Source organism: Sorex fumeus, unplaced genomic scaffold (assembly GCF_029834395.1).
Source record: "Sorex fumeus unplaced genomic scaffold, SorFum_2.1 ptg000037l, whole genome shotgun sequence".
NCBI classification, from domain to species: domain Eukaryota; kingdom Metazoa; phylum Chordata; class Mammalia; order Eulipotyphla; family Soricidae; genus Sorex; species Sorex fumeus.
In genome coordinates this window covers 38,978,302-39,001,628 of record NW_026606094.1, presented here as the reverse complement: position 1 = coordinate 39,001,628, position 23,327 = coordinate 38,978,302, and the positions used below count along the sequence as shown (strand labels likewise).

At 35.6% G+C, this 23,327-nt stretch overlaps 1 protein-coding gene across 2 annotated transcripts in view; it reads right to left on the bottom strand.

Moving 5' to 3' along the window:
- RUNDC3B (RUN domain containing 3B) overlaps positions 1-23,327 on the bottom strand; it is a 146,856-nt gene that overhangs the window by 76,161 nt on the left and 47,368 nt on the right. For both annotated transcript variants that reach the window (XM_056118347.1, XM_056118348.1), the window contains exon 3: positions 7,231-7,364. In XM_056118347.1, coding sequence (XP_055974322.1) covers positions 7,231-7,364 — 134 coding nt within the window. The remainder of the gene's footprint in view (positions 1-7,230; positions 7,365-23,327) is intronic.

Genomic DNA, 23,327 nt, shown 5'->3' with positions numbered 1-23,327 from the left:
TTAATATGATATGGTCAATCTCATTCTCATATCATTACCTGCCAAATATTTTTCAATTTCCTTTCATCCAGTGAATTACTTACAAAAAGTCATGAAATGATCCACTTTTAAAAATAAGCTCTGCAGTGTGTGGTCAGCATAAATTTCTATACTGATTTTGTTGTATATTCCACTTACCTAATATTTGTTTTCATATAAAAACCTTAACATGGAAACTTCATTTCTCTTTTCTTCAATGTATTATAATTATTTTAAAAAGTCACTATCTGCATCTCCTATAGAACTATTTCTTTTTTAAAAATGTTTGTTTCAGTTATCTGATTTTGCTTCTTCAATGATATGCATAATGATTTTTCATTGAATATTGGACATTGTGTTTGGAAATTTTTAAACAATCAAATATAATTTGTAGCAGCTCTAATGTAACTTTTCCCTAGTGTAGTCTTATTTTTCTTCTAGTTAACATAGTGTACTTAAACATCATTGGGCATCACTCCTGTACACTACTTTCAGGTCTTTGGGGTATGTTTCTTGACTGAATTTCACTTTTTCACAAAGTGCTTTTATTCTTGAATCTCTCCAGCATCCCATCGAATTTGTTTTACCTTGAGTTCTAGTAGTTCTGGAAAAATGGAGGTTTTTTTTCCTTTACTTTTGACCGTAAAATCTTAAATTGGTTTCTGTGTAAGTTTCCTAAAAGCTACATTAGGTTTGGTTTATAAAACTAGTGCACCGTGCTTCAGATGACCAAGAGTTGGCAAACTCCTTATAGAAAATCTGCAGAGATAACTTTAGGCACATTTGTCTGTCTGCTGTTTTCTCCAATTAAGCCTTAGTTTGCCTGGAAATTCTAAGCTCTGACTGTGTTTCTCTAGCCAATGAAAGGAAAGCAATAACCCCTGCACACTCTCTCTGCTCGGCATCAAAGATAGAGCTGAACAAATGGATGTCCTTAGACTAAAAGCCAAGACGAATGCATGGCTTACCCGCTGTGCCATAGCTCTCTCCAGGTTGTGGTCACTTAAGTTCTCGACTTGGTTTTTCTCTTCTGCTTTAAATTTGTACCTTATCTGACTTTTATATTTGTTCTCAACAATGGAGCTCCTCTATTTCCAGCTGTTCTGTTATCGCTGGAAGTAGAAAGTAATTTCCCACCTCCAGGATTATAAGTATATTTTATGTATATTCCAACTATTCAACTCGACTCTGTTCATCTCCTATCTTTTACTTTTTTATTTTTCCTTTTGACCACATTTAGTGATTTTCAGGGTTTACTCCTAGCTATGTGCTCAGGGATCATTTCTGGTGGGGCTCAGGAAACCATATTTGATGCAAGGATTGAACCTGGTCAGCTGTTTGCAAATTAAGCACCCTCCTACTGTACCATCGCTCCATATCAGCTCCCTCTCTACATCTCTCCTTTCTCTACATTTCCCTACTGCATACAGTTGATGTTTTTAAAATATAAATCAAATCACAGTACACTTCTGTTTAAAAATATTTTAAGAATCCCTCAAGTAGCTCCCTATGTCACTGAGAATGATACCCAGACTCTGAGTTATGACATTATCTCCCATAGCTTCCTTTCTATGCTTAACATGTTCACAGCATTTATCTTTCCATTATTTTCCTCCAGGCTTAAGTACTTTTTTTCATGGAAGACTTTCCTAAGCATAATTAATCTACAAAAGCCTGTGTCCTATTTCACCTTTCCTGCCATTTTCTAATCTTTTGGTTGGCTTCATTTTCTTTATGCTATTACATTATGAATTGGCTTACCACATTAGTATGTGGTAATGTACATATCATTTATTGCTTTGGCATATTTTTTACTATTACCATTGTATATCCTCAGTGTTTTTAATCACTTTGGCAGTGTTGGCATTCTTACTTGTTGAATATGAGAACAAAACTAAAGAAAATAAATATTTTGTTCATAACTACTAGGTATTAGGTCTACCACCAATAATTAGAGAAAAGAAATAAAGGAAGACAAAATTTTTAAAGATTCATATGAAGCTAGAATTTAAAATGAATAGAGTATAAAACAATTGTGAAGAATAAAAATATCTGTTCTCACCTGGAAAATTCTACTTTTACTGATTTGGAGGGCTTGGAGGACACACCCAGTGGTATTCAGGGATTACTCCTGTATCTTCAGTTAGGGATCACTTCTGGGGCTCGGGACAATTTGGGATGGCAGGGATCAAACCTGGGTTGGCCAAAGGCAAGTGCCCCAATAGCAACTGTATTATTGCTTTGACCCCAAAACAAGAACTATTTTTTTACTTATTTTTGTTTTTATTATTTTTGATTTTTTGATGGTTTACAAAACTATTCGTAATGATTTATCAAACAAGAACTATTCTTAAAGCAAAGAAAAAACACCACACAAGATATGATGAAAGGTAGGAAGAGCATCAAGCACAGCATCAAGCTTATACCTTGAGGCCAAATGACAAAAATGAAAATGAAAGGTGAAAAAGATTTTCTTGCTTGAAAACAGTTGGAAACTAAGAAAAACAGAACAAAAATATCTACCAGGCTATTATCTGCAGATATTTGCAAACATCTGCAACAGCTATAATTAATTATCCAATTAGAGGGATTTCTGTCAGAGTTCATATATCATGCTTTTAAGTAATTAGTCCCATGTCAGATAAGGAAGATGGGAAAGTTGAGGAGAATAGGGATAAAAACACTTCTTGAGATGTTCTTCCTTTCTTTTTTTTTGGTTTGGTTTTTAGGTCACACCTGGCAGTGCTCAGGGATTACTCCTGCATTCAAGGATTACTCCTGCTGGTGCTGGGGATCTTATGGGGTGCCAGGTTCGAATCCAGGATAGCCTCATGCAAGGCAAACTGGCTGGCTTTACTATCTCTTAGCCATCACAGATTAAGTTCTTTCTAAAAACATCATTCTGATCTGAAACCCCAGTATATTTATTTACAGAAATCCTATGTCCCTGAGCTCCCTGCATATTATAGAAAGCAAGCTACCAACTATTCTTGAGAGAGAAAAATTGTTAGCTATTGTTAGGCTCTGTTGGGCCCTACAAAGTAGACTTAATTAGCTATCAACTAAACAGAGAGAATGACCTGCATTTCAAAGATAGCGGCATAGAGAGAAGTCTCAGATCCTGTATGGTTACAAGTTTCTACAATATGGCTCTAAACTGTGCAGAATTGTATAGTAATCTAGAAAACAGACCATCTTGATTAAATAAACTCAGCTAAATTTTAAAAAAATCCAAATTAAATTTGTCATTGCTTAACATGTCATCTACATAATGTAAAAGTATAATCTGAGTGAATCTTGACTAATGAAGATCTGTTTTCCAAGTTGCACACTGCTCAGCAGATTTGGTTTGGTTTTCACGAGTGTCAAGTGTGGACTATTTACTAATAGTGCTAGTAGTTATTTCAGCTATAGTCCAAAGGCTTATTAAGACTGTTTTCTGAGATATCAGTTTAAGTCCTCAATCTCTGGTACTTAGCAAGTAAGATTTACTGAGTAAACACACGTTCATATCATCATAATGCAAGGAGACAAAACTAATCTCTGCCTGCACAATTCTCATGACATGAGCAAGCAAATAACAGATCTCTTTCTCCAGTAAATGGAATCTATCTGAGGTTGCTGAAAAACAACAATATAAATGCAGGACTTGGAACATGGCTGACCTTTGATATTTCCAACACCAGATTTTTACAGAATAAATATTAACTCTCTCTACTGGGCAGCATCTCACTGTGGGGGACTCATCCTAATCTTCTCATCAAGGGAGATGGTTAGCTAGAGTTTGTATTTCTCTGATCCACCCAGTCTAAATGCTACATTTCTAATGTTTGTTAACTTCTCAGTTACCTTTTGTACTTTTAGATATGCGAGTTCTATAAATATATTCTTTCCAATAATTAAGGAGTTTAGAATATACTTGCCACATTAATCTCTCCTAGTTCTAACTTGAAAATGATAAAATAAAATATATGTAGCATCTGGAGTAGTTTCTATTTTGATAGACTTAATTCAGATTAAAGCTATTTTTAAAATCTAACCTACAGAAACCAAAGCAGTATTTTTATTTTCCTTTTGGGTCACACCCGGCGATGCTCAGGTAACTCCTGGCTCTGCACTCAAGAATCACTCCTGGCAGCGCTCGGGGCACCATACGGAATGCTGGGAATCGAACCTGGATCAACCGCGTGCAAGGCAAATGCCCTACCCACTGTGCTATCGCTCGAGCCTCCCAAGGCAGTATTATTAAATCATATAGAGCACAAGAAAGGAAAGTAGTACAACAGTAAGATGTTAAAAAAAAAATCAAACTATGTGCATATGTTTCCAAACCTGGAGTCAACGAGACAATTAGAGAGTAAATTTGAGTGGTGGAACGTCTACACTTGGTGAAATAGAGGCAAAAGTACTAAAACAATAGTTATAATTAAAGAGAAATATGTCAACAGACAATTAAAAGCAGGACCTAAATATCATTGAGAAAAAAAAATTTAATTAGAAAAATAATCTAAGGGTCGGACCAACAGTATCGCAGGAATTTCCCTTGCATAACGCTGAACCAAGTTTGATCCCTGGCAGCCCATATGGTCTCTTGAGCACTGCCAAGAGTAATCTCTGAGTGCAGACCCAGGAGTAAGACCTGAACACCAACGGGTATGGACCAAAACCAACCAAACAGAAAAGAACCTAGCTATAACTAACTTTAAAATAAAAAAATTCAAGGGCTTAAAATCTGGGAGGCAAGGGCCAGCAAGATAATGGACAGAGAGCATGCTCTCATGTGGAAAACCTGGGCTCAGTCCCCACACTGGTGGTTTCCTGAGCGCTATAAAGAGCAGCCCACGCAATACTGGATGTGATCTCACCCCACAAAAAAGATCTTAGTGGGATAGAGAATAAAAATGATTTGATCCAAGAGTTTACTAATGTTCAAACAGAAATCTGCTCAGACATCTCTTTAGCTGGAGACTTTACTGGCTGAAGACAGTAAAGGAAACAGTAGCAATTTTAGAAAGTGAACTCTAGAGCTAGTAGTGTTCAGAAAGGTGACAAAACCACAGCTACCAACTTTAGACAAAGAATATATTTCAAGCTATGAATTTAAATGTTTTGTCTGTTTCCAATTGTCACCAGTTTTAAACATTTTAATTAAAAATTGAATTTTAAAAACATATTTCATTGACGCTTTATAAAACATTTAAATTTTTATATACCGTTGTCAGTTTTGCTAATAAAATTCCTCCAAAAGAAAATCCTGTACAGGTGTCAGAGGGATAGTACATAGTACATGGGTTCAGGTGCTTGCCTTGCATGTCACCAAATCAATTTAATCCCTGGTACCGCATCTGAACACCAATATGAGCCCTAAACATTGCCACAAGTGATCCCTGAGCACAGAGCTAGAAGTAAGCCCATTATGTGTTATCCCAAAACAAAAGTCCTAAGTAAAATGGACACAGAAAAAATTAACTTAGAGATATAGAAAAAATTAAATTAGAGGCTGTGGTTTTGAAAAACTTTTAGAATTATTATATTAACATGCAATTTTAAAGTTTAAATTATGATATAATGAGTTAAAGGATGCTGTGACCTTAAAACTACATACCTACTTTCAATCTTTATTTTCAACTTGTTTCATTCTGTAACTCAAAGTGTCAAAATAGTAAGAAAAGCTATTTATGGCAATTAAGGATAAACAATTTCCAAGCTTAAAAAAGTTAGTTTGGCTTACATCAACAATTTAGATTTTTTACATTCTTAAAAATTACTAGAATCTTCGAGCTTTTATATAGATTATAAATACTGATACTCACTGTATTACAATTCCAAACCAGAACCTCTTAAAATACTAGGTAATTAAAAAATAATAATAATGGATCTAACTTAACATTAGGTTCATATTAACATAATATAATTTATAAAACCTATATTTTCTAAAAAAATTAATAAGAAAATAGTCATTTTACACATTTTCACTATTTTTTAATATGTGACTTTTTAAAAGACAGTTTTTTTCATTCTGGAAAAATTCCATGTTCTTTCTTAAACACGTATCTCTCGCTTTTCCTCCCCTCACATTTCTCTAAATTTCTTTCAGTGAAGCTTATATTGCATCACTAAGAAAAAAGGTATGGTATGTATATCTATGTATTTAATATATTACAATCCACTGTTATACCTAAACTATATAGAGAATTAAGCCTCAGACAGACACAAAGTTTTCAGTTAACTTTGGATAGTCTCCATTAATTTTATGTCAAAACTCAATAGATTATTTTAAAAAATATTTTTGTGCTAAAAATATTTTTGTGCTAAGGATTATATTCACTTAGGACATTACAGATAGCTACCCAAGGACTGAAATTTAATAAAACAATGTTTCCTGTATCATCATGGGACATTTCTTTTTTTTTCTTTTTCTTTTTATTTTTTTAATTTAATTTTTATTAGTGAAACACCATGAGGTAGAAATGGGTATGTCTGGAATTGTTCAGGGTACTCTTAGCTTGATGTTTGGGATTACTTCAGCCAGTGCTGAGGGGGATAGTGAAATGCCAGGAATTGAGCCGAGGGCTCATATATGCCAACCATGCACTCCAGCCTTGTGACTATCTTCAGCCCTCATAACAGACTTATTAAGTGAAACTGGGTTTTTGTTTGTTTATGTTATACTGAATGTGGTGGGGAAGAACCCAATGACAACTAGCATAGTTTGATATCACTACCTTAATTTGTGCTAAGGTCCAGTAATTGCACTGACCTCTGTACTGACTGCAAATATCAACACAGTAGGAAAAAAATAGCAAATACTATTTTGGTACTGAATGAAAACAGTTTTGACATTTTATACTCCCAGGGCTATGAAGGATAGAGAGCCACTGGTTTAGTAAATTCAATTCATGAAATGTAGAAAATTCATGATATAGCAAAAAAATATTTCTTAAAAGGAAGCATCTATTTCTGGAAAAGAGGAAAAATTAAAAGTAATTCATAGTGACTAATTTTGTACCCCTGCTTCCTACAAAGGAGACAGCGAAGAGCAGCATTCTAAAATAACTACATGTGATTTTAAAAATGTAAACAGTCCTCTGAAAGATATTAAATTTGGTGAAGTATTTCATCCCAACAAGGAGAAAATAATATTTTATGTTCCAGAGAGTTAAGAATTCTGCTTGGAATCATACACATTTCAAGAGAATATTTATGCCTTACCTTAGCTCTAGAGGAATTGACATTTTCCATATTCTCAATGCTGCAGATACAATTCTGTGAGACCTTCCGGCAAGCCACTCGGATATAATCCCAGAAGCTACGAGGACTTTCATAACCAAACCAGGTTACTTGACCTTCAGGAGACAAATTGTAATAAAAAAATGAAAGAAAACTAGACTAAAATTTATGAAATAAAATAAAGATAACATGATTTGTTAATAGTAGAAAGGACAGATCTGTGTCAAAATATCTTAAAACCTTATTATACAACTAACTCACTGTATGACTCAGGTAATTTAATGAATCTGGTCATAGTTTTCTCAATAATAAAATTACACTAAATTCAATTTAAATGGGACCAGAAACTAAAATATTTCTAGTAGCCTAAAATCTTATTATTCTAATACTGTCTTTCAAACAGCACACAGAAAACCTTCATGTGGTTCATATTACGGATTGACTTAAAGTTCCTCAGTTGCAGTCTAAAGCTTTCTGCACTTAGAAAACAGAAAAACAAAGGTAAGACAAGAATTTCTTCAACTTCGTAAGGATAATTATAATAAATAAAATGCGTGGCCTATCCCAAAAGTAAATGCAATCAATAAGAATCCTATATTTACTGATAGCTCTTATAAAATATATGTATGTATATATAAATAAATATAGATAAATAAGTTGAATCACCATGAGATACAACATGAGATACACAAGGCTGTTCATGACCCGGTTTCAGTCAAACAATGTTCCAACACCCATTCCTCCACCAGTGTACATTTCCCACCACCAATGTCCCCCTTTTCTCTCCTGCCACAACCCACTCCAACCCCTACCTCCCGGAATCTTTCTCTATGGCAAGCACTCTCTCTCTCTCTCTCTGCATTATGGTTTCAATACAGATACTGAGGGGTTGTCATGTTCGTTCCTTTCCCTACTCTTAAGAGACTCCTTGATAAAGTCATAAAACTACATTATATGATTCATCTATTCTTTTCTAGTCAACAGGCCAAGAAAAGACTGGCAGGCAATTTACCATCCCAGTATTTCAGATGTGGGCAATTGGTTATAGATGTATATGTTCACAAATAAATATTCTTTTCTGTTTTTGATTTTGGGGCTACAGCCAGTGATGCTCAGTACTTGGTGCTCAGGATTTGTTTCCAATGACACTCAAGAGACCATGTAGTGCTAGGGATTGAACTCTGGCCTTCTGCTTGTGAAGTATGCACTCCGGGCCTCTGAGATATCCCTGGCCAGGAAAAAAGAGCTGTTCTGTGTGAGTCTCATATTAGCATTAATATTACGCAAATTTCTGAGTGCCAGGTCCCTCTATGTAACCATATTGAACTCTTAACAATTTTTAAAATTTTATTTAATTTTTTTTATTTTTAGTGAAACACCATGAGGTACAGTTGTAGATTTACAATTTTTTGTGCTTGGGTTTCGATTATACAATGATCAAATACCCATCCCTCCACCAGTGCCCATTTTCCACCACCATGGATAATATCCCTCCCACCCCCATCCCCCACATCCCACCCTGCCTCTGTGGCAGGGCAATCCCTTGTGTTCTCTCTCTCTCCTTTTGAGTGTTGTGTTCTGCAAAAGAGGCTTTGAGTGGCAAACATGTTCAGTCCATAGTCTACTTTCAATATGCATCTCCCATCCTGGAAGGATCCTCCAAAAACCCTTTATTTGGTGCTCCCTTCTCTATCTGAACTGCCCTTTCACCTAGAATGCCTGGCTGGCCTCTAAACTATGGAGTAATCCTCCTGGTGTTGATCTCAGCTATTCTTGGGTATTAATCTCATATTTTGTTTCTTTATATTCCCCAGATGAATGCAATCTTTCTATGTCTATCCCTCTCTTTCTGACTCATTTCGCTTAGCATGATACTTTCCATGTTGTACCACTTGTATATAAATTTCATGACTTCATCTTTTCTAACAGCTACATAGTACTCCATTGTGTAGATGTACCAAAGTTTCTTTAACCAGTCATCTGTTCTTGGGCATTCAGGTTTCTTCCAGTTTCTGGCTATTGTAAAGAGTGCTGCAATGAACAAACAAGTGCAGATATCACTTCGACTATACATTTTTGCCTCTCTGGGATATATTCCCAGGAGTGGTATTGCTGGGTCAAATGGGAGCTCAATTTCTAATTTTTTGAGAATCGTCCATACTGTTTTCCAGAAAGGCTGAACCAGTCGACATTCCCACCAACAGTGAAACAGTGTCCGTTTCTCGCCACATCCGCGCCAGCATCGGTTGCTTTTGTTCTTTTGGATGTGGGCCAGTCTCTGAGGTGTGAGATGGTATCTCATTGTGGTTTTGATCTGCATCTCCCTGATAATTAATGATGTAGAACATTTTCTCATGTGCTTTTTTGCCATTTGGATTTCTTCTTTGAGAAAGTTTCTGTTCATTTCATTGCCCCATTTTTTGATGGGGTTGGATGTTTTCTTCTTGTGGAGTTCAACCAGTATTTTGTATATCCTTGATATCAACCCTTTGTCAGATGTGTGTTCGGCAAATATCCTTTCCCATTCTGTAGACTGTCTGTGTATTTTGGTCACTGTTTCTTTTGAGGTGCAGAAGCTTCGTGAACTCCTAACATTTTAAAGTAGGATTTAAGGGGCATCTCAATATGCTTCAGTTGTCTGGAATGACAGTTTACCTAGGAAAGCTGTTTAATACCAGGAGAAAGATCTGCTTCTATATTTTTTAATCTGTGCTTTCTGCTTTTGAATTGTTTATCTCAACTCTTTCCTGCCCTGAAATAGCTTCTCTCCAGCAACATAAATAGATGCTTTTGTCAGCAAGTGCCAGTTTAAATATTTCAGGAGTTCACAACTACAGCAGCCTATAACAATAACATGGTTACTTTTAAAAAAATAGTCATGCCTGGGCTCCACCTAACCTAAATAATTAGAACCATTAGGGAATGGCTCAGGCATTGGTATTCTTAGAAAAAAAACCCTCATAGTATTTCTAGTTATACACTTATGGTTAATTAATACAAAACTCCCTACATATTATTATTACTATTCGCCCTCAACATTCAGTATATTTTAATGTCCTCTTTTTATAAATCATCAGTGATCTCTAGAGTAGCACCTTGTTTATGTGCTGACATAGATAGCATCCTTTATTTACTCATCATTATCTGTTTACTTGACTGACTCACATTTCAGGTAGCAAGGTACTAAAATAAGAACTGCATCTAATTTAACTCTAACAAGGTTCCAATATTTGCTCACACTGTAGTACTGTCCTCCTGTTTATCATCTGTTTGCTCGAGTGGGCACCAGTAACATCTCACAACAAATTGGGAGACGTGTTGTTACTGTTTTTGGCATATCGAATATGTCATGGATAGCTTGCCAGGCTTTGCCATGCAGGCTAGATACTCTCGGTAGCTTGCCGGGCTCTCTGAGAGGGGCAAAGGAATCAAACTCGAATCGGCTGCATGCAAGGCAAACGCCATACCCGCTGTGCTATGGCTCCAGCCCAATGTTATATAATGATTAATAAATTATTGTGTATCCATGCTCACAGTAGGCAATAAATATTTGTTTAAAAAATGGAAGAAACAGGTCATTCCAACTGAAATGCCTATAAATCTCTGACTTTTCAAAATAAATTTAGTATCTATATATAATAGTTTCAGTAACCGTTGTTGATATATAAGCAAAAACAAAAGCATCTATAAAATCCTCACTTATATATTTATATATTTTCATACCTCTTTATAAATAAAATCATGGTTTCTTCCACTCTGGAAAACTCCACATTCTATCTTTTTTCACTTCTCCCTCCCTCCCTCCCTCCCTGCATCCCTCTCTCCCTCCTTCTCTCTTTTTCTCTCTCCCCCATCCCCTCATAGGGTCTCAAAATTAATACGCCCTACCCGCTGTGCTATCGCTCCAGCCAATTTATTTCAATGGCACTATTTTGCTTCACTAGAAAAATATCAGATCAAACTACCTATAAGTAAGATCTACAGGAATATTCATAATTTCTTCCCTTCCTCTCTGTCTTTCCCATCACTTTACTCTGTTATCACTCTTTTGAGTTAAAAAAAAAAGTTCTGGTACAGTATCTCAATATGCTAATTAAGGGTAATTTTCATGTCATTAATTTGTGAGTCATGTGGAAGAAAGCAGGGTCCTTGGTGATGAAGAATATGAGTTTTTCAATTGGATACAACAAAATTAGGTCACTTTTAATTATATTCTTGAGCAAACTACTTAATTTCTTCTGTAAAGTGACAATAATGGTAGTACCTACCTGATAACACTGTTGTGAGGTTTAGATGGAATAATGTGCATGTAGCAATTAGAAATAGCCTACTATACATATTAACTAGTCTATTTCTACTTGCTGGAGCGATAGCCTTGTATGCAACGGATCCAGGTTCGATTTCTCTGTCCCTCTCATAGAGCCCTATCAAGAGTATCCCGCCTGCACGGCAGAGCCTGGCAAATTCCCTGTGGCATACTCAATATGCCAAAAACAGTAACAACAAGTCTCACAATGGAGGCATTACTGGTGCCCACTTGAGCAAATCAATGAACACCAGGAGGACAGTGCTACAGTGCTATCTCTACTTGTACTGCTATTGCTGTTATTATTATCATACTAACTGTAATTACTACTACTAAGGGTACGAATATAGGAAGAGCTAAGGGACACAAACCCCCTTAGCACCACAAAGAAGGAATGAAATGCAAATTAACTTTTTCTCATAGTTTCTTAGAGTCAAAAAAAAATTCTTTAATTTTTTTTTCTTATTTCAACCTTTCACCTATCAACTACTCTGAATGTACCTTCCCAAAATGTTTATAGTCTCAACTAATCTTCTTTGGCTTTTAGTAATTATATTATTCCATAATTTAGAAAAAAAAAGGTATTGCTGACAAACTTCTCTTAAGAAATACACTACACACTGGCGGGAATCTTAAGAAAAGCAAGCATAAAAGAAATCCCTGGTGGTTTTTATTTCAAATCTTTTCATAAAGTCAAAGAAAATCATTTGAAAGTTAAAAAGAATATTTTCAGAAAACCAAAATAATGTAATAAAACACAGTTCCAGAAGTAAGGAAACAAAGAGGCAGAAAAGCTAAAAATCTAAGTTTAGGTTAAACAGAAGTAATGGCACTAAAGCTCCTGCTCTGAGTGAACCATCCTGCCTGCAAATGTTTCACTCAAAAGATAATCATAATAAAAATTCCTAGTTACACACTTAGAAGCTAAGCAATTAAATAGAACAACGTATCATCATAACTTACAGGGGTTAAAACAAATAGCTAGATGTGAGAATGGTGTGGATGATTTTGCCTTCCTTCCTCCGCCATATACACCATTTCCAAGTACAGTTCTTAATTCAAGATACTGAATTTCTCACACTGAAGAAAGATATTCTGTGATTAAAATAAGCAAGATTCCCTTGTTGGAACCTCCAAAGTTTCATGTGAATTATCTCTACATCTAAGAACTTTACTTAAATAAATAGCTTTTGCATCTCTATAGAGGTGTAATTTAATAAAATATAATAGAAGTGCTCAATTGGTTAGTTGAACATCACTTTTACTAAAACATATTACCTGCCAGCAAAAGATGTACTTATGATCATGTAGTTAACCAATTTTTAACCAGAAAATTTAAAAACAAAGGTATAATTTGACCATAACTTTAATAACAATAACTGAAATAACAATTACTCCCATTATTTTCATCTCCTTGGAAAATAACCAGTAAGGCAAGTCATAAAGCATGAAACTGATTATATCTCAAAGAAATTTGATATCAGAGAAGATCTATGATAATTCTATCATTTGGGAATTTTGGGGGGGGAAAGTTATTGGCTTTGGGGTTTTTTGTTTGTTTGTTTTAAGGCCATTTCTGCCAGTGGTTATCAGAAGCTACTGACACTGTACTCAGGGGTTGGTCCCAGAAAGTGCTCAGGAAAACCATGTAATGTGGGGGATTGGGTCGGGGTCAGCTGCATGCAAGGCAAACACTGTACCCTCCTGTACTATCCAGTTCATAACAATTCCCCTTCTAAACTTCTTGATCAACATATATGATATGCTTTCAATTATGAGATCCTACACGTTCACTTTTTATGAATGACAAAGTTAAGCAAGCTTTTCTGAACAAACTCCCACCCTTTCTACCACACTCTCACTCATTTCTGCTAGATCAACTACTAGCCGGAGATTGTGATATCTTTACCAATAATCTGTCTCTACTTCAGGACTTAAAATAGCCCTTGAGTTTTAGGATCTAATGTTACTCTGAAATTACACTGCTATATTATTAACATTAGATATGATACAATATGTTCACTTATATCTTATTTTATGACTAGAATAGGGACTAAATTTTCTAAAATGATTTTAAGTACTGGCTAATGATATATCTTTAGATAATATAATATGAAATATAAACAAATTTGTTGAGTGATCTCCTTTCTCTACCCTTGGTAATTTTGAATAGCTATATGAAGAACAAATGAAAATATCAGTCTCAAAAACTAAAGTTTTGTTGGTGTTTTAATACAACATCCAGACAACAATATCAATGTCTATTACCTTAGCTTTACTATTCATCTAGACACACAAAGATAATTCCATAAAATGTTAATAAACCACTCTAATATCATTGCAAAGTTTTCAGATACTGGTTACTTGGGATTTACGATTGACAAAATATTTAAATACTTTTAATTTTTCAAAAATTCTGTAGCAGCAATCCTGTTTTTACTGCTAGTTTATGAAAGTTGGTTTAATATTTTTCACTTTGTTGGAAAAACAAGTAAACAAAATTTGAATTTATGCAAAGTTCAGGATTTTTTTTAAAAATTATTTAGTTGAGGATCATATTTATTAGACAGTATTGAAGGTAAAACAACTACTTTGAATAATTTTCAAAGTAAAATTTCATACTAGTGTTCTAAAAAATACACTTAAATGCTTTAAAATCACATTATTTATACTTTAACTGGGATCTAAAGAAACATAATCATAGATGTTATACTCACTTGTATTGATATTCATACCTCTGCAAGTCATTGAAAGGATGCCTCTCATTTGGAAAGTATGAATCAGTTACTAATTAGCAAAATGTAATTTATCATCCTTTGCTACTAAAAATGCCATGTTTATTGACAAGAAACTGATCAAAAATATCTAAACTATATATCTATACCATTAAAATGTATAAATCTGTACTATATAAAAAACTAGTATAAAAGACTTACAGAGTGAAGTTCATGCCCAATTCATTCAGCTTTATCAATGGCTGAATAAAGAGCAGTACTCCTACATTATTTAAAAAAATAATTTAAAAATTTTTTTAAAATAGTCTCACAGAAATCTAGGAATTGGGGCTAGAGAGATAGTAGGGTATTTTCCTTGTATATACTTGACTGGGGCTCAATCCCTAGCACCCCATGAGGTCCCCCAAACCCCACCAAGAGTCATCCTTGAGCAGAGAGCAAGGAGCAAGCTAGGCATGGCCCCCCAAAAATATGAAAATTGAATTGGACTTATAGATTTATTTTGGGGAGCCAGAAGTTAGACCCAGCAGCTGGAGCTCCCTCACACAAATTCATGAGCTTGAGGTCTTTGAGCTAATTCCCAGTCTGCTATCAGGCTCCTTTATCTCCACGACCCCATCATCTTTCCAAGTAAAATGAAACGATTTTATTTTGTTTCTTTCTTTCAATAATGTTTTAAATTATAAGGCCAGACTGAATTTAGAATACCAATGGCTACCATCCATCCAGAGAGCAACATAGCCTGAAGAAACCAGGCACAATTTGTTTCAGTTGTAACTAAATTTACATGCAATGAAATAAAAATATTATTTATAGTGATTACTGTGGGAAACAGGATTGAGAAAATTAGAAGACATTCATTTTCTACTTTCCATCCCGTATCTGTCTTTTGATGTTTGTTTTTTGTTTTCTGGGCTATATGACTAGGGGTGCTTAGGCAGGGGACGGTGCATCCAGGCTCCTGCATGCAAAGCACACCTTAAGGCCACTGAGCTATCCTTCTGGCTTTCTATCCCTTGTCTTATTGAAACCTTCCAAAACAATGAGTTTCTTTTTGAATTAAAAAATAAGCTAGTTCACAAATACAGAGGCTGAGCAGTGTTTTGCAGAGCACAAGAAAGTTTTTGATAAATTTTGATAAAAGCATTCTACCTGCAACTAAAAAAAAAGCTAATAGCCCAAAAGGTAAACTTAGAGCCCCCATGGAAACTACTGAGTGGTAGGACAACCCACACATCTTCCCTCATCTTCCTGCTACAAAGGAAAATAATATCTATAGCACTAACAAAATTAAGAAAAAAATTAATAGTTACAAATTAAGAATTACAGTTAGTTTAAATAATACAGATTATGTATGATTAATAAGAGTTAACTAAAGCTACGCAACTTAATAAATTATGGAGGTGGTTCTAATGGAAGGACAAAAAGACCAAAAAGATTATTAAGTTGTGGAAGTTAACAAAAACAAAAATATTATTTATAAATCCACATAAGCATTACTTGTTCCATCTGGATTTTAGAAAAAGAACAGTTTCAAAACCCAGGCAATGTACTAATAAAGGTGACTTAACTGATAAAACCCTCCCCAGTATGTCAAATCCATGCTCCTGAGCATCTCAGTGGCAGGAGACATCAACAGTATAGAGTACCTTGAAGAGGTATTTGGAGATGAGCCAGCCATCTGCAACTTTGGGAAATCTCTTTGAAAAAAAATAAACAACAACAACAACACAGATATTTAAGAAAGCTGATATCAACCGCACACTGAAGAGTCCATAAGATGGCTAGCCTATATAATCTTGCCACAGTAAAGACAACTTTATCTCATGAGTAAAAACTCAAGGATAACAAACTGAACTGCATTCAGTCCAGAAACCAAGCTTTTCCCTTTATCTTACTCTACTAGGGAATCTAGGATGATTTTAAATCATAGAAAAGTGATTGTTCCATGTTTACTTTCACTTCCATCTTTCTTTTCAAATATAATAAGCTAACGAAGACAGAATGCAAAATGATCTAAAACTTGATAGTATCTACTAGCACCACACCTTATTTTTTCTGACAGGTTAGGAAAACTATTTACTTCTTGAAGTATGGTTCAGAAAATTAACTTTAAAACCATTATCTTTTCCACTGTTAGAGAAAGAGAAATACATTTGAAAGAGGTTCCTAGCATTGGTCAAAGAAATGTTAGCTTATATAGTTTTTTTTTCTTCATAACTGTGATACAGCAAAATGTTTCTTAGTTTAATGTTGACAAAATACCCACTGTATTCAAAACACTTTAATTTCTACAATTTTCAATTATTGTTTAACAACCATCATCTGGAAGATTATTACAAATTCTTGTCATTGTGTTGAGGGAAATTCTTGGTATATTTAGACTGAAAGATACATTTCAAAAATATGACCCCGCAATACCACTTCTAGGAATATATCCTGAGGATGCAAAAAAGCACAGCAGAAATGACATCTATACCTATATGTTCATTGCAGCACTGTTCACAATAACCAAAATCTGGAAACAAACCAAGTGCCCTACAACAGATGACTGGTTAAAGAAACTTTGCTATATCTACACAATGGAATACTATGCAGCGGTTAGGAAAGATGAAGTCATGAAATTTGCTTTTAAATGGATAGACATCAAGAGTATCATGCTAAGTGAAATGAGTCAGAAAGAGAGGAACAGACATAGAAGGACTGCACTCATTTATGGAGCATAAAACAATATAACATGAGGCTGACACCTAAAGACAGTAGATACATGGGACAGGAAGATTGCTCCATAGCTGGAAGCCTGCCTCATGAGCAAGGGGGAAAAGGCAGCTGGAACAGAAAAGGGATTGCTAAGAAAATGATGGCCGGAAGTATTTACTTCCTTAATTAGTAAATAGAGATATATTTCATGGGCTGGAGCAATAGCACAGCGGGTAGGGCATTTGCCTTGCACATGGCTGACCCGGGTTCAATTCCTCCATCCCTCTCGGGAAGCCCAGCAAGCTACTGAGAGTATCCTGCCTACACAGCAGAACCTGGAAAGCTCCCTGTGGCGTATTCAATATGCCAAAAACAGTAACAAGTTTCACAATGGAGACGTTACTTGTGCCTGCTTGAGCAAATCGATGAACAACGGGAGGAAAGTGCAACAGTACTACAGATATATTTCATAGACCATAGTTTCAAACCTTTCCAAATAATTAAACCTTTTAATCTAAACAAAAATCAATATAATCAATTATAGTCAATATAAAAAATTAAAGGGAAGTATAAATATGTTTGTGTATATTAGCTACCTTTGTTGTTCACTTTCTATCAACCCAACCTCCACCTGTAATATTTTAAATAGTTTCAAATAGGTAATGCATGCAAATAGAACCCTAAGTTGGTACCCTAGCACAAGCTCATGCAACCACAAAAAGTTAAAATGAAAAATGTCTCAGCACTAAAATGCAAGTCAAAATAAAGACTTTTTGGTGGCAAATATCAAGAATATTAATTTTTATTCCTTAATCCACACTTGCTATTTTTGCCCTGTAAAGCAAGTTTTGCATCCTTACAATCACTTATGTAATTCATTATCAAAGTAAAAATTACTTTCATAAAAATCTTATAGAAAATTTTCTGTCAAAAATATATTTACTGCATGTTGGAGCTGGAGAGATAGTACAGCAGGTATGGCTTGCATTCGCCTGACCAGGGTTCAATCCCTCAGATCCATATGGTTCCCTGAGCATACCCAGGTGTAATTCCTATGTGCAGAGGCAGGAGTACCCCCTGAACAACACTGTGTGGCCTCAAAACTTATATATATAGTAAATATATACTTATTTACTGCTTTATTTAGTAGCACATATATTGAAATGGGAAAAATAGAGAGATTAGTATAGTCCCTACGTAAGAATTCCATGCTAAATTGGTAAGCATTCAAAAGGGAATGCCCTGCCACAAAGGCAGGGCGGGGTGGGAAGGATGGGGTGGGGGGGGGTGAGAGGGCTACTGGGTTCACTGGTGGTGGAGAATGGGCACTGGTGGAGGAATGGGTACTCGATCATAGTATAACTGAAACCCAAGCACAAAAGTTTTTAAGTCTACAACTGTACCTCATGGTGTCTCACAATAAATAAATAAATAAATAAATACCTACAAAAATTTACAAAAAAATTAAAACAATAGTCACGGTCACGGTCCTCCCGTTGTTCATTGATTTGCTCGAGCGGGCCCAGTAATGTATCCATCATGAGACTTGTTGTTACTGTGTTTGGCATATCAAGTACGTCACGGATAGCTTGCCAGGCTCTGCTATGCGGGCGAGATACTCTCAGTAGCTTGCCGGGCTCTCCGAGAGGGGCGGAGGAATCAAACTCAGGTCGGCCATGTTGGACGCTTGTAAGGCCAACACCCTACCGCTGTGCTATCACTCCAGCCCAAAACAATAGTAGTAATAACATTAAAAAAATGTGTCAAAAAAAGACTATTTTGTCTAGGTTTGTCATGGTTTAAATAATCTTAACAAGGTATTAAAATAATCTATCATAAAACGCAATTCATAGATGACAATATTTTTGTGGTTTTGACGGTGATGGTCTTGGCACATCTGGTGGTGCATGGAGGTTGCTTGTGATGGTGCTCAGTGGCATGTGCTGTATCCAGGATCAAACCTCTGTCTCCCACTGGGCAAACCCTGAACTCAATCCTTCGAATTCTCTTTCTGATTCCTAGATAAGGTTTGTTAACCTTTAACTATGTTTAGCCTTTGTTCCCTGGTTGTAGATATTGCTGATTTTTTATGTGAAAAACCATGTGAAAAATTTAAAAAATTAAATAATTTTCACTTATTTGTAGTTCTTAATCATAATTTATTATATCCCTCTAGGACAGTTATAGTCAACCAGCAGCATCTAGGCTAAATGATGGTCCACTAGTTTCAAATTATCTGCAGTAAAATATTTCAACACATCTCATTTTATAGATAAGATGAAAGGGGCCCAGAGAGCCTGCTAGGTACAACACATCTGTTTCCTGTCTCCTCCTGCTGACCCACTCCTTTGGCTATAGAAAGGATGTGACAAATAGGGAATTAGTCAACTGGTTCTCCTGGTGTAACTTGGAAGATTTGGTCCCCCTGTCCTTATGGGGCCAACCAATGGAGAGACTAAATGACAGGAGAACAAAGAGCTTTATTAGCAATAAGCTGGCAGTCTGAAAGATGGTGAACACTTCTCCTAGAGAATTATCCTGCCTACATCCTCACAAGAAGAGTTTTCTATAGGAAATAGAAGAAAAGTCTAGTTTTACAAAGGGCAAGTTGCAGACTACTGGGCACGAGGGTGGTAAGTAAATTCACTGTGGACTAGTTGTCTGGGGTATTTCTGATTAAGGGTTTTCCCTACATACTATCTTCCTTCTACAGGCTTTTGGGGAAAGGACAAGAAAAGGGAAATATTCTTTACATTCCCAAAAGGTCAAGCACAGGGGAGTTTTAATACTGAGTCTAGTTTGCTGGTTTTAATACTAAATCTAGCTCCCAAATCTCTTTGGATCTATTTCTTTGGTTGGTTAGCATTCTTATTGACAGCCCCAAAGGAAAAATAAAGTAGAGGAGTAATAACTTATTGTAACTAGTGTGAAAACTTCCCATGTAAAATTAAACTCCCTAGCATTGTTCACCTCCTGCCCACACCTCTATACTCCACAATCTCCACCCTGAAAAAAAAAAAGAAAGAAAGACAAAGCTCACATTATTTCAAAGTGACTCAAGGGGTCAAATAAACAGAAAATGAGATTTTTTTTGGAAAGCAAAATTCATTCAAATGAATGTTATGATCATAGAATATATTGTTATATTAGCTGTCATATGGGCTGGAGCGATAGCACAGTGGGTAGGGCATTTGCCTTGCACGCAGCCAACATGGCTGACCCAAGTTCGATTCTTCTGCCCCTCTCAGATTGCCTGGCAAACTACTGAGAGTATCTTGCCCGCATGGCAAAGCTTAGCAAGCTACCTGTGACATATTCGATATGCCAAACAGTAACAATTGTCACAATGGAGACGTTACTGGGCCCGCTCGTGCAAATCGATGAACAACGGGAGGACAGTGACAGCTATGATATAGTTTTCAAATGAGTCAGAAGAAAAATCTTTTCATATAGATAAGGAAGAGTAATATAAAGATTATTTTTTAAATCATTACTGAAGGACTAGAGAAATAGTACAGCAAGTTGAGTTTGCCTTGCACGCAGCTGACCCTGGTTTGATCCCCAGCACCCCACATGTTGCACCCCACGTTTCCCCCCCCCCCACATGTTTCCCCAAATCCTGCCAGGAGCAATGCCTAAACACTAAGCAGGAGTAAGCCCTGAGCACTGCTGAGTGTGACCTAAAAAACAAATTAAAAAATCATTATTGCAGGCCAGAAAGAGTACAGGGGTTAAGGTACTTGTCTTGAACATGGCTGACCCCAGCTTGACTCACAGTCATACTGTGGTTCCCTGAGCACTACCAGAAGTAATCCCTATGCACAGAGCCAGGAGTACTATCTGGTGTGTCCCCAAGCCCCCCCCCCCAAAAAAAAACATTATTGATTAAAATAAATCAGTGCAACTATCAAGGCAGGTGGTCCAACGCAGGCCTAGCATGCATGAGGCCCGGAGTTGGATCCCAGACACTACCTGGGCCTTTGATCACAGCCTGGGCCAGAGAATCAAACTTCAGACCCAGCTAACCTTCAGAACAATCAAAGCACAGAACTGCTCATGACTGGACTCTCCACAGCACCCCTGGATAAGGCACCTATGAAAAATTACAATAACATAAAAAAGAAATATCCATGTGATGTAGATAATTATTTTTCTAGGGTAATTAAAAACACTACAAAAGAAACATTCAATTGCTAGAATTAGAAAAAAATTATAAGATTAGTAACAAAACATTTACTCCTCATGTAGAAATAAAAAAACAAACTGTTATATGCTATGTGTTATTATAAGGTCAAAAGAGACTTCCCCCATCAAACTAGTTTGAAATATTAATTATAATATAAGGCTGGAGCGATAGCACAGCAGTAGGGCGTTTGCCTTGCACGCAGCCAACATGGCCGACTCGAGTTCGATTCCTCCGCCCCTCTCGGAGAGCCCGGCAAGCTACCGAGAGTATCTCGCCCGCACGGCAGAGCCTGGCAAGCTCCCTGTGACATATTTGATATGCCAGACACAGTAACAACTAAGTCTCCAATGGAGACGTTACTGGGCCCGCTCGAGCAAATCGATGAACAACGGGAGGACCTTTACCCTTTACCCTTTATAATATAATGAGGATATGTGAAAAATAATCACATAACTCAATACAATCTTTCTTGTGAAATTTTATTTAATTTTTTATTTGACTTTGAATTTTACACCACAGCTGGTGCTCAAGGTTATATCTGGTGGTACTTGCTGACCATATATGGTTCTGCAGATTAAACTGGTTAGTTATACAAAAGTAAGAGCCTTAACCCTGTACTATCTTTCTAGTTTCTCTGTCTCATTTTTTAATTTTATAGTTTAGGTAAAAAGTTACACTACTGTTAACATTTATGCCTTTTGGGTAAAAAGTCACTGCACCTTACTACCCCAAAGCGTTCAAGACCCTCACTGCTGGTCCAGCTTTTCCTCCTTTCCCCGCAAAAGTTCTTCCACCCCACTGCTTTGTAAACTCAATATAATACAGCAGAGAAAATACAGCAACATGCTTAATATAAACAGTACATATATCACAATATCAAGTCTTTTGATTTGAGAACTAAGAACTCAACTACTAATAGTAAATAGTTTAAATTTTAAAGCTATGTAAGTAAAAGTGTTCATTGAGATACATATACATATATACATGTGTAGAAGCATGTTTACAAATAAGTATTTTGGATAAAAGATAAATAGAAAATCAAAATTTTTCATGCAATAGATTTTCTATCTTATAATAAAACACAAAAAGAATAAAAAGCATGTTTAAACTTAAACATGAACTTAAATGTTCACAGCATCATTACTGATAAGAAAAAAAGTAATAGTCTGCTTTGGAACATATGCTATGTGAAAAAGACAAACATAAAAGAATATATTTATTAGTTCATTCATATGATGTCTAGAATAAGTAAACCTATAAGGATATAACACTGATTAGTGTTTTTCAGAGAATGTGTCAAGAAGAAATGAGAGACCACTTAATGAGCATAAGGCTTCTTTTTAGGGTGATAAAAATATTTTGAAATATTTTATGGTTATGATAGTTGCACAACAGTATAGTTTTCTGAGAATCAATGAACTGAACACTTTAAAGCAGAAAAACATAAATTTCAAGTTATGTGAATTTAATCTCCAGATACCAAAAATAAAATCAAATGAAAAAGATAATATGACCCCCAAAAGATACGAATAATGTACTAAAGAGAAATTACATATCATAACAAAGATAACTTAAGCATATGTATAAACTGAAGGTTATACATACCTATAACATCTATATGCAACATATATGGTAAATACACCAGATGTAAGCTGCAATTATTTCTAGGATTTCTAGAAGTTTTTATTCTATAAAACCATATTTGTATTTGAATCTGAATAGATATTTGTATTTGAATAATTCATTACTTTTATGAAAAGCAGAGGAAGAGGGAAGGCAAACAATCTGGTAGCCCAAGTAGATAAAATTATACAGAGTGAGGTTCCATAAGGAATGGTGATAAACTGTTTTCCTTCCTCCTTTCTCTTTTTCAAAAAAAAAAAAAACATTAACTTGGGATATAGCTCAGGAATTAAGTAAGCACTTCACATGATTAAAAATTTGCGCTTGGTTCCTAGAACTAAAAAAAAAAATCCTCAAAAATCAAAATCTCTTTTCTCTCTTCCACCCCCCCTTTCAAACACACACACACACACACACACACACACACACACAGATCATTAACAGAGTACAAAAGACCAAGTAGTTTGTATGGAAGTTTTTAGATGAAATCTTACAATCAAAGAAGAACCATTTCAAATAGCACCAGAAA